This window comes from Mugil cephalus, chromosome 18 (assembly GCF_022458985.1).
Source record: "Mugil cephalus isolate CIBA_MC_2020 chromosome 18, CIBA_Mcephalus_1.1, whole genome shotgun sequence".
Lineage (NCBI taxonomy): Eukaryota > Metazoa > Chordata > Actinopteri > Mugiliformes > Mugilidae > Mugil > Mugil cephalus.
Window position 1 is genome coordinate 6098511 of NC_061787.1, and position 17629 is coordinate 6116139.

General features: G+C 42.5%; 1 protein-coding gene across 2 annotated transcripts in view; it reads left to right on the forward strand.

Annotated features, from left to right (window-relative positions):
* arfgef1 (ADP-ribosylation factor guanine nucleotide-exchange factor 1 (brefeldin A-inhibited)) overlaps positions 1–17629 on the forward strand; it is a 61758-nt gene that overhangs the window by 18076 nt on the left and 26053 nt on the right. Inside the window, exons 2-10 of one of the 2 annotated variants that reach the window (XM_047568079.1) lie at positions 2473–2503; positions 6431–6587; positions 6767–6913; positions 8874–9053; positions 9441–9494; positions 12616–12967; positions 14326–14451; positions 15191–15462; positions 15767–15900. In XM_047568079.1, the coding sequence (XP_047424035.1) occupies positions 2473–2503; positions 6431–6587; positions 6767–6913; positions 8874–9053; positions 9441–9494; positions 12616–12967; positions 14326–14451; positions 15191–15462; positions 15767–15900 (1453 nt within the window). The remainder of the gene's footprint in view (positions 1–2472; positions 2504–6430; positions 6588–6766; positions 6914–8873; positions 9054–9440; positions 9495–12615; positions 12968–14325; positions 14452–15190; positions 15463–15766; positions 15901–17629) is intronic. The other variant, XM_047568080.1, reaches the window with a different exon arrangement.

Here is a 17629-nt window from a genome sequence, read left to right on the forward strand (position 1 = left end):
TGCTGTTTGCTTTTTATACCACTGTAGACTATAATTAGCCTTTAGACTGTTACAGATAAACCACTTTCAAATGACCCACTGGGACAAAGACATAACTTCAAGGGCTTTTGCATTCACAACTCCAATTAATTCTAATTAATTGCAGCTGAGCATTGCGTCACTTCGGTGAGGGACAGCGGTGTCACTTAGTTCTACATGTTAGAGTCTAGAGTTCACTGTCAGCCCACATCTCCTACATGTGTTGTGTTTTATTGTTAAGGTTAAAACCGCAAATGTGCTTCTGTGCATGGACCTTTTATATTTGTGTGCTCGCTCTGTAACAACACCACCCAAACACTAGACGGCGCTGTGTATTTTTTTGCCAGTCGGGTCAATTTTTGTTTTTGCTTCCTGCTTCATTTTCAGCAATAGCAGCTGAAACTTTTGCAGAAATTTCGTCACAGACGTGCTCAGTTACCCATTCCTATTCTTTATTGATCCATTTTCAACCAGTTTGAAATTTGCAGAGATGGAGAAGAAGTCGGAAAAACTGAAGAAGAAACATGTGAATACCAAGCCATGAGGTCAACGCACTGTTGGCAAAGGTGTCTGTGTTGATGCCAGAGCCTCTGCAACACTGGTGTTTAGCCGCAGTGGTGTTGTCATTTATATTTTAGTTCAGTTTTCCGTTTGCCTTTTGTGCTACAGTGGAAGAGTACGCTAACTGATTAGCTTGTTGTCTGCTAACTGGTACAGCGTTGCTACGTCTTTGTGTAAGAATCTCCGTTGACTTATTGAAGCATGTAGCATCTAGTGCTCTAATGCTCGTGGTTTGAGCTTTTATCGGTTAACTGTACGGACTGATGGAGCTTCAGAAGCTGCTATGCTACGCGACGCTGAACGGTTGCTGAGGCAACAGTTGCAGTGCAGTCTGGGATTTATAGTATTAATGGTGCGCACGCAAAATACATGTGTTTTAGTCGCTTCTGTTGAAAATGAAGCAGGAAGTAGAAATAAAAATGGCAATGGCCTATGCGGACTGATTGCACCTGAGTATGCTATGTTCGTAGGTTACACCATCTACATCTCGCAGAGGCATAAACTGTTCTTAAAAGTCGTGTTGTGAAAGATAAAACTATAAAAAAAGTTCCTGGAACTATATACTAGGGATGGGTATCAGGAAGGACTTCACGATACAATATTATGAAATTTTAAATGCAGCTTTAAATGCAAGTTTATGTTAATCAGATGAGAATGATAATTCATTGGCCAATTGAGTCAGAAAACAATAGTAATCCAAATGATCTGTTTCCAATTTATTGCACTTAATGGCCCAAAACATGACTTTTTCTTTTAAAATCGATATTTAGACATTCAAAATCGATAATGTATCAAAAGAAAAAATATCGCGATATATTGCCAATATCGATATTTTTTGATTTTGACCTGTTGAAGCCAATCAAAAACTACCCTTTACTTCTTCTACTCCTCTTCCTCTCTTGGGTAGTAAAACCAGCCTTAATTTAATTCCGCAGGCTGGTACATTTTTCTGGCCTAGTGGATTTCTCTGAAGCGACTGTTATCCTTCCAGCAGTAAAATAATTGAGCGGTCATTGCTTCATTGGGGCTTTTCCCAACTATCTATCTTTTATCTGGTGCAGTTCTGCGAGATCCGATTGACATTGTGTGTTTAAAAGCTTCCTCTCTGAAGGCTCCCTTTAATTCCTAGTACCAGTTGGCCTCTCTGTTTTTTTTCTCCTCTCTCTCTCCAGCTCTATTTCTGTCTCTCTCTCTCTCATCTCCTCCCCTCTGTGTGTCAGCCTCTCCTTTATTTATTTATTTTTTTATTTTTTAATTTTTTTTTCCTACTCTTCTATGTCACTGCGCTGCAAGTTCATACAAATGCTGAAATAAACAACACAAGTGGCCGACCTGGCTCAGGGCGAACGTAGCTCGGACTCGGCAGTGATTACATGTTTCTTAGAGGGGGGAGAGGGTGGATGCATTAACCAGCCTCCTTTCTGCTCTGAGGCTGGGACGTAAACAAGACCGTCGCCATGACGACACAGGCATTCATGCAAAAATAAATAAATAAATAAATAAATAAAATAAAACGAAAATGAACTCCACAGGGACCACATTAACTCAAACACTTTTAACTGCAAGAGGGTCTGAAAATCCACAGTGTCGTTGCACCTACAGTGGAGATGATGTGTCATACGTGTGCTGCTATATTTACTTTGTCGCCATAGTACAGTACGTATCCTAATCCTGTGGGAAGAAAGGATGTTGGCGACCGCACACACACGAACACAACATCAACACCATCTGATCCGATAAAGACTTGAAGTTGTCTTAAAAAAAACATAATCCTCTACTTCCTGATATGTTTTCTGCTCCCCATGGTGTCATTAACTGAGTAATATACCACAAATTTATATTTCTCTCCATTCATTACTAATATAAGATTCTTTTTTTCTCTCTCTCTTTCAGAGGAAATAAAAGAGGAATCAGAAAAATTAAGGTAAGCAGCCAATGAATTATGTAACACAACAAGGCAGAGAGGGCCCGTTTAATGGGTTTTGTCTCTTCTCCGCCTGCTCATGCTCTGTAAAAATTCATGGCTCATTTGCAGGACTCTCCTTTTTCTTACTGGTAACGGGATTACAGCATTGTGTGTTTTGTGTGCATGCACAGCCTCCAGTGTGTTTTTTTTTTTTGTATGTGTCTCACAGCCTGGCCTGTTCCCAACAGCCCCCCCTCCCCTCCCAACCCCCCCTCGCCGTCTCATTAATGGATCTCTCCTCCAACTTGTTTTTCGTCTGGGTGTGTGCGGCGTGCTTGCTAACGGGCTCCCGAGCAACCCGGGCTTTGGAATGAAACGTAGCATGAGTCCCACCTCCCCTCCTTTCTTCCTGTTCCCCTCCTCTTAGATTTATTTCACTTTATTTCTGTCCCTCACCCACAATCCCTCCTTCCCCTCATTGTTCCTCCCCAGGTTCTCCGTTCTTTTGCAAAATAAAAATCACCAATTTCATCCGAGTGTTGCCCGCACAGATCAAACATGGATGGATATGTAGAGTCTGTCTGCGGCCGCGCCCATTTTCGCACAAATGCTGCGGCTTTTGGTTCCAACTCAGGTGCTCTCATAGCTCTCCCTTGTTTTTTATGTTTTATAGATTCACCAGTCAAACTTTCCCTCTTATGAATACAAATAGACTCGGTGTGAGCCTGCAGTCCTGTTTAAAATTGCTTCTTTTTGTGCACTCATGGTTGCATGTGCGGCTGTGATTGACAAAGGCTGCTGCCTTTACAACTCTAGGGGTTGGCAGTATCTGTCACAGTCCATTTTTAAATGCATATTTAAGTTCTAATTTAATTTTCTGTTCAGTTCAATTGGTGGAACCATTTGTACAGTGCAGATACATTAACCAGATGAGCAATATAAACATTACGGGGACCGCTACTGCTCTCAAACTGTCAAATTTAGAAAATGCAATTACTGCAACACTCTCTAAAGACATGGAAATCTGCACTAAAGATACTTTTCTCTCCAAAGAATGAATTTATTTCTTTTTCTTTTTCTGCAAAGTACAGATATCCATTATTCTGGGTACTTTGGGACTGTACTCTGCTGCCCATGACATAAAGAATATGAAATGTGAAGCTGTACCCAGCAGATATGAATCTATCCTGGCACAGACGTTTTTAAAGTAAGAGGAGAGTCTGACTCTGCTCAACAACTTTCACCAACTATCACCCCCGAAGCTGAGTGATCAGCAAGATTTATCTTGTGATTATAATCCATTCATAACCTGCGGTGTTAAGCAGAATGACCTGTTTTGGTCCTTCTCCCTGGAATCCGGAGCGCCTGTTCAGATCTGTGCGATCCAATCATGTAATAGACAGGTTTGAACACAATGACTGAACTCTGACTACATTTGGAGCTGGTCTGCATCTTATGTGCCCGCATTCCTTTAGTGGTGTGAATGCAGTGACCCCCTATACCAACCTGCATCTGTTCATTCAGAAAAAAAAAGTCAGTTTATTTATTTTATCCACAGGCGGATGTTAAGGTCTTAAAGGGTTAATGCGAGGTCTGAACAGACTCTTTGCTAGTAAAAACCAAATTATATTATTGAAAGCTCTAGAGCTACAGGAAGTGGAGATTGAGAGGAAGCGACATTGCCTGGTCTTGTACTCTACATGAAGATAGACAAACCCTCTGCGTTGGCATTGCCTTATTTCTGGTCAGTCCAGGGTTATTTAACTTTAAGCTTAAATTTAACCAGGTTAGCTACATAGAAATTCGTCACCAGTACAGTTTTCTTGAATGGATACATTCGGTGTACAAACCACAGCCGTTGTACCAGGCTTTAAACGTGGTTATTTGTGCTGTAAAGTTGGAAGCTTTAACATAGACGTCTGTGACAATGATTTTGCTTTTGGAGCCAACCTCAACGTGCACATGGGAGAAATTGGCTCATTGTTTTTCAGGCCTGGATGCCTGATGCCGTTTGGTTCCAGTAAGACTCATTTTTCCACAGTGAAGCTGATAAACCACCGGCTTCATCATTTAACTTAATGCAAAGTTCTCTTCTGTGTCATAGAATTGATCATTAATAAAAAATATCGATATGGCAATATGTCGCAATACTTTTTCTTCCGCTACAATATCCATTTTGAATGCCTTACTATCGATTTTAAAAGATCGTTGATGTAGCGCCACCTTCCTGCGTGGAGTTTCCTGCAGTGTTGAACAAGGCAGTTGAAGAAGTGAACAGGCAAGTAGCAAAGAGCATAGCGGCGGCATAACTTCAAACGCCATCAAAATTTGTTTGTCTGGAGACGCTTTGGTTTTCAAATGGACGGAGGAACTAATAAGCTGCATGGCAAGAGTGTGCAGTTTGCAAACTGTGTTTTTTGACATTTAAGTGGAAAGAAACTTGATCCACTTTTTCTGGACTAATGCAATAAATTGGAAATGGATAATCGTCCAATGAATTATCACTGCCATGTGATGTACATGGCAAATTTCTCAGTGAACTATGTAAAATATTGCAGTATATCGCAATGTCATAATATAGTGTATCGTATCGTATCGTGACTCAAGTATCGCGATACGTATCGTATCGTGAAGTCTTTGCCAATACCCACCCCTAATAGATTGTGTTGTAGCAGCATTGAGACCTGGATGTAGGCCTCAATGTCTGTCTAAAACCAGATTTCATGACGTCTACGAGCTACAGCTGACATTAGGCTGATTGTAAGTGAGACAGTGACATGAAGCAGGAAGTCTTGGAATAATCTAGGGGAGAAGAGCTCCCTGCAGAGCACCACAGCTGAGAGAGACAGAGTCGACTTTGATGCTTCTGTCCGAAAGGTTTTCAAAAACAGCTGTCGAACTGATTTTTAAAATGTCTTTTGTTTTGCACCTCGCCGCCCCCCCCGCCCCCTCCCTCTATTCATATTTTTATTTGTCCTACTCGTTTCCTCTTTTGTCATCAGGTTGCCTTTGTGTTACACTTCTCCCTGCGAGCTTCCTCCCTTCTTATATCTCGTTGCGATCTCCTGATCTCTCCCTAATTCCCCCTTAATTCATGCAACTCGATGCCAGTTTCCTCTGCTGTTTTCAAAGCGTATCTTCCTAATATTTTTCTCTGCTTCCCCTCCCTTTACGAGGCACTTGACATTTTCATCTCTCCCACCGTGTCTCTCTGTGGTCGTGTCCCGTTATACCGAGTGAGGTCGTCCCTCTAAAAAGAGCTGAAGTCATCCTTTTTCATTGCCAAGATATAAACAATGCATCCCTCCCTCCCACCCCCCGTCCTCCTCGTCCTCCTCCTCCCTCTCCTTCTCTATCCGTCTCCCTGCCTCCCCCTCTGGCTGCCACTCTCTGGTCTTCTCTTATGTGCAGTCTGGGCGTGGTGGCAGAGCTCTGGGATGCTGTAGAAACACGGCGATTGTCTATATTTTATGTCTGTCTGGCTATTTTCAAAAAAACAACAAAAAAAAAAATTCTGAAAAATATGGCTTTGTCATTTGATGTAAGGTGTGGCTACTAGTCACGGGTCGGGTGTTGCTTCGTCAGCAGGAGTCTGAATTACAAACCCTCCCTAAAGAGAGCTCAAGTTGAAAATTTAAAGCCGTAACTCAGGCGGTGTATTAAATTCAGTGTAATAAAGGTTTTGTGGGCCTGTGATTTCCCTCATGAGCAGGAAGCAGGGCAGGACGATATTATGATTAGCATGTTTAATGTCCTGTTCCAGTGCTGCTTTCAGGGACTGTTAGTCATGCATGCTTGTCAAAGAAGTGTGCGTGTGTCAGATCCGTTTTTTTTTTTTTTTATTTCTTTTTTTATTTCTTTTGAACCGAGCGACTCCGACTGACAGACTGGATCGTGCATCTCACGGGCTCCATCTCTTTTCTTTTCTGCTTTGTTCCTCCCTAGTCCACCCAGCGGAGACGGCAAATCAGGATCCAGCACTTTACCGCCAATCAAATCAAAGACCAACTTCATTGAAGCCGACAAGTACTTCTTGCCGTTTGAGCTGGCATGTCAGTCCAAATGTCCCCGCATCGTCATCACGTCGCTCGACTGTTTACAGGTCAGTGGAAGGACACGCGAGACTGCAGAGCCTCAAATGTTTGCATGAGTGACAGCACATTTTCCTCCCTGTAGAAGTTGTTATGTTAATAGAAACGATGACGTCTTACCAGGTAGTTTTCTGCTTGTTTGTGTGTCTGCGCGCTAACATGGTCGTCCTTACGTGTGTTTGACTTGTAGAAGCTGATAGCATATGGCCACCTGACAGGCAGCGCCCCGGACAACACAGCCCCGGGCAAGAAACTCATCGACAGGATCATCGAGACCATCTGTGCTTGTTTCCAAGGACCGCAGACTGATGAGGGCGTACAGCTACAGATCATTAAGGTGCGCTTCATAGATCAGATACTTAACCGGCTTTAGCTTGTTTGTTTAGGCATCTGTTATTTCTCGAACGCTCTGCAGCTTTGTCACTTTTTTTATGAAGTCAGGTTTATCGACATCTGAACGATTATCTCGATGTCTTTCTGTGTCTGCCTGACTGTTGTTGGGTACACCACCCCTATGTGATTCCCCAGAGTTAAGATATAAGTGAGAAAAAGCATTTTTAAATTGGTCCAGTCATTGTCCTAATCCAGCAGTAATGCAGACTCCAAGCAGCACCTGAAAACCAGTCACACCGGTGTGTTGACGAAAGTTGGGGGTTTTCAGGTGCTGCCTGGTGTCTTTGCGCCTGGTAGTAGTGCCCATCTGCCCTAGGTAGTAATGTTCAATACTCAGTAAAATTGAGGCTGGTATTGGCGATACCGATATGTTACCAGTGCACTTTTTAAAATTAAAAAAAAGTAGTGTATGACCCAGAACCATATATTAAACTATACTATACTATTATACTTTAATATACGGCTCTGATATTATGGTTAGGGCCGGTCCGTCCAAATCACATGACCAATTTAAGACAACGTAGCAGCAAGACACACTGAACTCAACTTCTGTAGAAAGTGCCAACTTCAACCTATATACTAGTTTTTAAATTGTGTTGATAGGCCAAGTAAAACTAGACTACGCGTGATGGATTTCCTGTATTTTAATTGAAATTGTTATAAATAACTTAATAACATAAATAGTTGGTTAAACATGTTCGTGGTTTTAACAGTCAACTTCATTGTAATGCTTTGCATCTTTATTAAATTCCTCCAAAATCTTCACCGCTACTACAAATATTAATTAAGCGTCCATGAATGGAAGTAAACAGCCTGACGCACATGTGCTAGGCTTCAAGTTCATGTTTTATCTTGTGAATCCGTGTGCCATTTGAGAAAACTAGTTTAATTGCTCTGTAATTATGTTAAAAATACCGTCATTTACACAGAGAGTGTGAAGTGGGGGTTATTATACACAAATTCATGCTGCTATGTTGCTGTTTTTATTATTATTATGGGAAATAATCTGGGACCTGAGTATATAATTACATTCTATCTCATGCTTCTTTATGGTTTGGAATGACAAATAAACTAGTAAAAATATTCATGTTTTACCTTGCTTTAATCTGGAAATGATTTGATGGCATAACAGCATATATATTCAGTTTAATGAAAACTAATTATTGATTCCATGATTTATTTACATGATACACCACTCAAACACCATAAATTAGATTTTTGGAGTCTGGAAATTAGGGTCTGGGAAAAAAGTTTGCAATTTTTAGAAATTTCAAATGTGTAAGAACATTTAATAAAAATCCTTGGATCCTTCCACATCAAAGTAAAGAGTGTAATAATATTAACAGAGACTGATTAAAGATCTGGCCTCAGAGGACATTAAAAGAAAAAAAAAAACACTGATTCTATTAGATGAGCTTTTTTTCCTCATAATCAGTGGAGAATTCATTGGAAAATATTGCCACTTAGGTTGAAAGGGACTCAGATTCTGTGTAGATGTCTGAATGTAGGCGGCAGTGGCTGGAAGCGTCAACACTCCCTCCGATTACTTTAACAAATAAAATGAAAAAAAAAGAAAGAAAACTGAGCCGAAGCCACAACAATTTCCGTTAAAGTTCTCTCTTTTGTCGCATACTTGTGGTTTAGACCTGATTTTTAACATGCACGCAGTCCCTTTATAGTGCCTTTCTTGTGTGTTGATGCGCTGTGGGTTGTATCCTCTAAGGAAATATGCTCACGTCGTTCCTTTAACTTGCGTGTTTGATGTGTCAGACTTGGAAGACTTTCAGAAATAAGGCTATTTAGAAACCTTTTTTTTTTTTTTTTTCATGAAGAAATCTTAAGAGCTAGCACAGAGTAAAGCAAGAGTCCTACTTTGTGTGACTCTCTCCTCTTTCCTCTCCCAGGCTCTGTTGACGGCAGTGACCTCTCAGCACATAGAAATCCACGAAGGTACCGTTCTGCAGGCCGTGCGCACCTGCTACAACATCTACCTGGCCAGCAAGAACCTCATCAACCAGACCACGGCCAAGGCCACGCTCACGCAGATGCTCAACGTCATCTTCGCGCGCATGGAGAATCAAGCAGTATGTTCAAACCCTGCGAAACACACGCCTCTGTTAGCTCCTCTCATGAGCCACAGTTGGATGAAAATTGGCCCCAAAGTGTAGTTTTCAGAAAAAAGAAAAAAACACATCTAGGTGGTGAAAGTACCACAATAAAAATGTAAAGCAGTTTTGCTATGCAGTCAGATTGGATTGTAACATAATGACGTTAAATTTTGTGGAAAAGCTCGGTGGTTTATTCAAACCACCTGTTCCTGAGTTCATTGAACTGTTTGCTTTGTGTCCAGAGGGACATGTTTAAGTGTTGCCTTCAAAAAAAAAGCTTGCTCTAATGTCATCTTTTTCTTTTTGAATGACACTTTCCCCCTCCTCCTCACCTGCCTCCCTCCCTTCCTTTTGGACACATAGCTTACAAATCACAAGCTATCTTGGTCTCTGGCCTCCAGAAAGCGTGACCGCCAGGTAAAGCGTGCAGGACTGCCGTGACATGCCTGATCAGAACTCTTAAACTCTTCTCTGTGTGTGTCTGTGTTTGCACATTAAGCTTCTTTTCCTCATCCATACCATGCACTCATCCGTCCTCTTCCTTTCGCTCCTGCACTGCACAGGAGCAGGTATGCCGTGCACTTAAACTTCTTCCACCATATGCTTGCTGTGGCTTTTGTTGACTTGCCTACAAATCATCTCGCTTTCCCCGCACCTATTTCCGTTGTACTTTTTCTTATCGCACCTCGGTGTGGTACAAATTTTATCGCGAGTCAGCTGCACTTTCCTTCTCGACTGCTTTTTGTTGTGCTTTCCTTCTCCTAAGGTTTAATATAGTTGTGGAGAAAAAAAAATAACAGAGAAAGGAGTGCTTCTTCTTGTGGATAAGCAAAAAAAAAAAACCTTTAAGGTGCTCTTTGGTGTAGGGTTGATAAACTGTTGAGGTCCAAAGTTTAATAAGGATTTATTAAAAGGACACAAGTGACCCAAATTTTTTTGATAGATGGATATATATTAGGCCAGACATGATAATCAATAAATCAATTAATCGTGCATTAAATGAAATCTAACTCGATAATTTTGCCGACCTCGTTCACGCTGCGCATCTGTCTCAGCACCTGGGCGCGTTGGTTCCATAGAAATGAATGGAGTGGACCCTCCTGTCATTCATCCACTCTCTTTGCCTCAGTGGGTGTGGGGCCTGGGGGCAGCGACTGATCCTTGTGAGGAGCAGAGAGCAAGGTAGTGGAAATTTGTCGGATTTCAAAGCCGAATGCGACGGCCCTGAACGTTTCGGATTTAAACCGAACGAGCCAGTTTGTCGTATTGGTTTGAACGTAGAGTCCACCAAAAGGTGCAAGTCTGAAACCCAACCGTCCGGTCCGGTTTTAGTTTTAGTGACACTCCGCTTTATTTTTATCATAACTTTAGCTTGTTTTATTTATTTAGGATATTTAAAAGTTCTTGATTCTGCAATTATAATGTTAAATGCTCTTGTTTTGAAAGGGTGTACTTGCATTATTATGCCATATTATCATTACATTGGTGGTGCTCAATAAATAATGTTGACAATAATATAGTTTATTTCCAGTGACAAGCCTAATACACACACATATACACACATATCTAATGCTAAGTCTAAGGCATGCATGCAGTGTTTAAATCCCTGCAAAACAAATGTAACATAAATTAGTTGAAAGATCCAGAACGTTTCCCGTTGCAGAAGGGAAATAGACGCCACTTCAGTGACCATGACCTTTAGTGTTTTGGAGCCGACGTGATGTTTAATGTGACGTCCTGATGACACAAACATGTTCAGACACTTTGCCCCTCAGTCTGCATAGAACATAGAACCAACAAACTTAATATAATTGTTTTAAAAACAATGAGCGACTGTTATTCGGTCAGACGCCGACGGAGAAATATGAGGCAGCAGCCACGGAGACAGAGGCAGACTTTGAGGCTATTGTGTTGTGCTGCTGTTGCTGCTGCTGCTGCTGCACAAGGAGATCTACTTTCTCTGTGTGTATGTGTGTGTGTAGATGTATCCTCCTGGCTGCAGCTCAGCATGGTGTGATCCCACACACACACACATGCGTGCTCGGTGTTGTCTTACGCACCCTCACACAGCCTTCACTATCCGACTGAGGTGGCATTTAAATAATGAGCTTATTTTGTTTGTGCAGCGTCGCCTGTCCCTTCCAGTCAAGCTGGCCCCGTTACCGCTGCTCATACTCAATACTAATCATTTCATTCAGAAAATCAGACGGTTATATTTAAACACGGCGCTCTCATTCGGTTAGAATTGAGCCGTTTTTTTTTTTTTTTAAAGTGTGGAGGAGGGAACGTGTTAAACGCAAGGCGACAGGAAACAGAGGCAGTTTTTGGTTTGGCTGTGTGAGGGGGGGCAACAAACAAGAAGTGTAATAAAACAAATGGCGTAATTGAGACTTGTCTTCGCTGAATTCACGTTCGCAAACTAGTCTCCCTGCACTTGGCGCGTCGCTGCTCTTTATTATGGCTTTAAAGCTAAAAACTAAGTGTGCTTTAGATGGAAACATCACCATATGTCACGATTGTTTTGTAAATGTGTCAACGCTGTTTATATTTTCATCCCCCTTCAGCTGCTGTGCATTCTCCCTCCGAGTCATTCAAGTCTGTAATTTGTGTTTTGCTCCTTTTTTTATTATTATTTTAACCTTTTTATTCTCAAGTCTACAAATGCACTTGGACTGCAAATGCACCACGGGCTGCTGTTAATTTAGCTTGGCTGAGAGATTTTCCACTGCTTGTAATTTATTTATTCTCTTTTTTTTTTTTTCTTGAACCTGTGTTGGTGTTTGCTGTGAAACTATGACGTGTCTTAACTGTGCAGATTTTTATTTTTTTTTTTTTCGAATGAACCTTAACGCGGCCTCGTCCGTAGTCTTAACATCCGCAACATTAACCCGCACGTAGCGGTTTAGCTCGGACTGTATGCAAATGTTCTTGCGACCCACTTTTGGGCCCCGTGACCTAGCGAGATTAAGCGTAGCGACACTTTATTTTTTTATTTTTTTCCAGCGCTTGCTATCAGAAGCAGTGGGAGCACATGTCAGCCATGACACATCAGCCAGGGCATGGCTGTATGAGCCATTTTCCACCGCGAATGCCTCCTTCCCGCAGCGGGCTGAAATAGACCCACTTCTCATGAACCAGCATGAATCGATTCCACAAAGTTTGTCTCATTTAGCCGCATGTCCTACTTCTCAGTGCATATTCATAAACATTTCCATTAGAATACACTTCTGATGTATGCTGACAAACTCTAGATATATTTTAATTTTTTTTTTTTTTTTTTTTTAAAAAACCCGCAGACTGTAGGTGTCTTTTGTTCTCTGGAAGTGTTGTGGTTCTGCTTTGGGCTCAGTGAGTCCTCAGGGAACGTAGCCAGGCTCATCAGACTTTAGTTTCTTTGCATATTCTTAATCTGTCTTTTTCTCTGTGTGTGTGTGTGTGTGTGTTGCACGTGCTTGTTCTCCACAAATGCCGTTCCTCGTATGTGCCGTCCGTGTACGTTTTGTTTTGTTATGTGTGTGTGTGCGCGTGTGTGACACAGCTGCAGGAAGCGAAGCAGCTGGAAAGAGAGCGGCACCGGCAGCACTCCCCGGTCGCCCAGCACACCGAGCCAGACTCCCCCCAGCTCCAGGCCCACGCGCACCCGCCGGCCAAGGGCCCGACCCAGGAGGCCAACGGGCCCGTCAGCCCCGCGACCCCCAGCGTCACCAACCCCTCCACCCCGTCCACCCCGTCCACGCCGGCGCCCGAGTGCGGCGGCAGGTCCGTGTCCGGGGAGGAGCAAAGGGAGCAGGGCCCGGCCTACGAGAGCCCGGACCCGGAGAACGGTTCGGCCTTCTGCGCGGCGGAGAACGAGCAGACCGAGGCGGACCAAGCCACGGCAGCAGCTCAGAGTAAGACAAGAGTCATGAGAAAAATCTAGTTTCATTCATGCATAATCACATGTTCTACCGCTTGAGAGAGGAATTAGTGCAGTAGATTGACTAAAGATGGACTATTTTACTGTGATGATGAGTAAATATTGTAGAATCATCCCACACTAGTAGTAAAACTGGTTTGCAAGACCCCGTGTTAACACTGCCTGCAGATGTGGAAATCCAGGGACGTTTACAGCTCGGAGATAAAAAAAAAAAAACTACCGTAATAACTGTAGTGTGCGTGCAACGTATTTTTCTCATTCGCAACAATCTAAAATTGGGGACATTTTCAGGGACAGCTTTAGCCGGGGGACAGGGCATCCAAAACGGGGACTGTCTGGTCACCCTAAAAAAAAAAAACCCCAAGCAGTTTCTTTTTAGTCTTTAGAAGCGCTACATTGAAAATGGTCCAGTCTGAAACAGTGTCTCATGGTGCAGCGTTCTGAAAACTGTGTAATAAAATACACCGGTACATAAAAAATTCATATCATAACGGGAAAAAAATACCAGTATTATGGTATGAACCGTATACCACCCAGCCCTAACAATGATACAACAATAATACCAATGCCGATAAACAACTTAACCACTTTCACATTAAGTGAAAAAACATTTCCCTCCTGCTTATGAAACCATCTTGTGACCAAATATCCTGTTTTCTACCAGAAACAGCAGAAGGATCCTCACAGATACATTTTGCTTAACTGCAGCTTTAAACTCGCTGCTGATCAACAGCCAAAAGGAAGACGTCTCAGATGACACATTGTAAACATGTGCGGGGCATTATGTTCGTTCTTCGCTCCTATTTTTGCAAATGGAAGACAACTTGACATCTTGTGAAATTTAATGCAAAGGAAAAAAAGAAAAAAGAAAAAAAAAGCAGCAGTCAGTGTTTGATGTTGCGAGCATTTGCTGCCACATCCAGTACTATGAATGGAAAATGTCTCACAGCGACTTTTCAGCGTCATTCCCGAACATGAAGATATTTGATATGGGTTTTATAAACGGCACGTTGAAGGCCCCTGCGGTAAAAATTGCCAGTGTCAGGTAGTTCAGAAAGTTGATTTTACACCCTGATTAGTGGGTGAGACCCTGAACTCGAAGCTCCTCTCAAGTCGAACATCCTGCATGGGACCTCCACCAACATTCACCATATCACACAGTTAAATAAGTCCCCCACTGATTGAATTTTTGATTTTTTGCACGTTGACTTGGTGAGTGTTTGCATGGCATGGAAAGCTCTACACTTACAGCACAGTACCTATACTGCACGTTTTACTTCTTTGGAGAGAATCTCTGTGTGCGTATTTAAAAATGAATGCGTGTTTCTTCAGATGCAGCGTCCCAGCCGCATGCAGCGGCAGGCGAGGGTGAGGAACAGGGCGCCCCAAACTACGAGGAGAAAGCCCAGGAAATAGTCCAGAGTATACTACAGGAGGTGGTCAATACTGTTGCAGGAGGTGAGATATGATCTGTGTAGTATCCTGTAAATAAGAAATGAATTGAATTTTTTGGCTCATTACGCACGAAGCAGCTTGAGCTAGCGGCTCCCACCACAGAGAGATCCACAGCCTGCTTCTACTTTGCTCTTTTTTTTTTTTTTTTTTTACTTTGCTCCAGTTTGTTTACTCTCCATAACGTTTCTGCAGATTCTTGCACTTGAAATTTCTCCTCATTATTTCCACGCTCTTCTCTTTAGATGCATATTGGAAAGCAAAACCATGCTCTTAACATATATTACACTTTGCACCTCAGCTGGCTTTTAGGCTTTTAGACCGGACAGAAGTTCCTACACTACACTACACTATAATTTTAGGTCATGTCAAGTTCCCTGATGCTGACAAGAAAGCGCAGCACTCTTTTTTTTTTTTTTTTTTGTGTGCAAAATCTTTTTAAAAGCCACTATTTTTCTATGGCTGCAAGGAAGCTTTATTGTAGACACAAAAGAATAGTGCTGAAATACACTTTTACCCTCGGGCGGCAATTTGAAAAACAGCCATTAAAGGTCGAGGGGAGGATTGAGCAGCGATGCGCCCTCCCTGGCATCTTCTCAGATCCTGAAAGTTTACTTTGAGGCTGTTAAGCACACCGTGTGTTATTGTGCCGCTGTCGTTCTCTCTTCTTCCCCTCTTGATCTGAGAACTTTGAGGACCTTTTAGCGTCCACGTGTTGAAACCAGACATCAATCCCTCTCCGCAGGTCACTGCCTGGACCCGGCGAACCTCTGCTCTGACACTAAGGAGGCCGGCGGCGAGGGCGAGCCGGCCGAGCCAGAGCCTGAGCCAGAGCCAGAGCCGGAGCCGGCCGAAGCGGTGACGGAGGGCACCCAGGGCTCACTGGAGGACGAGGGCACCCTGGGGAGCGACAGCGAGCACGTCCACGCCAACGGCATTCCCGGCACGCCCATTTCCGCCAGCTTCACCCCCTCGCTGCCCGACGACAGGCTGTCCGTCTCATCCACTGACACTCAGGTGAAGGACGGGTCGAGTCGCCCGCTCTCGAGTTCTCAAGCGTCGCTTCGTAAAATGCACTTACTTTTAAAGGACTTGTTGAATATGGTGAACGCATTTTCCCGGGTGTTTGGTGTAATCATCATTTTTCATCCAGCCTCTGCAGCTACGTCTAAATGCAGTTCTTAGTGATCATCAGTCTAATAGACCTGGAGGCTTCTAATCACACACTGTTTATGTTGAGTAGGATTCAGGATGTGAGATCCACTGAAGAAGAAGAAGAAGAAGTTGCTAACTGCACCAACATTTTTTTATGTCTCTGCAGGAATCCGGAGCAACACCGGGCCAGCCACCCGGTGCTAAATTCTCCCACATCCTCCAGAAAGATGCCTTTCTTGTCTTTCGCTCGCTCTGCAAGTTGTCCATGAAGCCGCTGTCAGACGGGCCACCTGATCCCAAGTAAGAACCTTTCCCTCCCGTCGAAGATTTGACGATTGCTTCTTTGAAAGCTTTACCAGCACTCAACCCGGCCGAGTCTTTCTCTGTCAAGGTGCAGGAAAAGTCCAAAAAATCCAGATCTCTAGTATCAAATATAACGGAACCATTGCAGGATTTAGATTATGTCGACCAAAAAAACTAAATGTAAGAGAAGGAAAAAGCACCAGAGATTTTAGCTGCAACGCGAGTGGGGTTTGTGGTTAAAAGGGATTAAAAGAGTAAAATAGTTGCTGGTGAATGTCCATTATCAGTCAAAAACGACATTTGACATCTCTAATCTCAGATGAATGCTGGTCTTGATCCTAAAACCTAGTTTAACAGCAGAGGAACATTATATCACATTTTGTTGACGACATTTTATTGTTCCTTCACACGTTCATCTGGTGTAAGAATAAGACTTGAGTCATGGTTTAAAATGATGATGAAGGAGACGATGAGGCGTCCCTCAGCGTTCTCTGAATCACTTCCTGGTTTCACACTAGTTTAAACCCTTTAAAGCAGCAGAAGGTGAGAGAGAATAACTGGATTTTGGCCTCCACTCAACGTTTCTTCTTCCGACCACGTTCTGGTTCGACAGAATGGAAGCATCTGATTGGCTCGCCCTGATAGCTGCAGCTTTCTTTTTTTTGTGCTAAAAACTAGATTTCCCGCATCTGGTTTCTGTAGAAAACTCAATTCACAGTCTGCTGGGCGACTCAGAGATTGGTTTGTTTACTTTTCTACCTTTTTAATCTTCAGTCGGGTTTTTTGTCAGCTCGCGCCAGCGAAGCGTAATCTTTGCACAGCTTTTGATGTTAATGCGTCGGGAGCTTGAGAGCGAGGGAGAGAGAAGTGCGCGTGTGCGCCCGCTGTTGTTTGTGATGAAGGCCACGTCAATTACCTCGGGCCCGATGCGCTGTGTCAGTGTCGGACAGAAACCTTTTACCCTCCTAACAAGGCTGCTCAGCCGGATGTTTCACTCTGTGTCACACTCGCATCACAGCACACGGACAGACAGAGCAGTTTGCAGTATTATTATCGTTATTATTGTTATTATTTTTTATTATTATTATTATTATTATTTCCGCCATCAGAAACTATTTTTGGAGTGGGAGAGAGCATACAAATCTTGTCTGAAAGACTTTTTATTATAGTGGCTAAAATGCATCTTCTACGTGTGCATAAATGTATTGATCGTGTTTATTCTGAGTTAATTAGATCATCATCTCGTTTAAGACAGGTTTGTATAATTGGCAGTGATGCCGTTAACGCGTTACTCTAATCTGACCACTTTTTTCCACTAATCTAAATGTCTGTGTGTGTTTATGTACGAGCTACTGGACACTCGGATTTCCCCCCGAGGATGAATAAAGTATTTTTCTATTCTATTCTAAATCGTTACTATTTCCAAACCAGTAATCAGATTAAAGTTACTTATCCAAGTTACTGTGCGATACTATTTTTTTCTCAAAAACAAAAAAGTCTTAAAGTCAAGACTTGGAGTTGAAGAAGTTGGTCGGGCAGTATGTAAATTATATATATGTATTTATTTATCAGTTGCAGAATGTAATTTATAAAGTAACTTTTAATCTAACTTATTATTTACCTCTAAATAAATATAAGCAACTTATTTTTCAAATCAAGTAATCAGTAAAATAACTAAGTTACTTTCTAAAGGAGTAATCAGATTACTTTTTCAGGGTATCTGTGG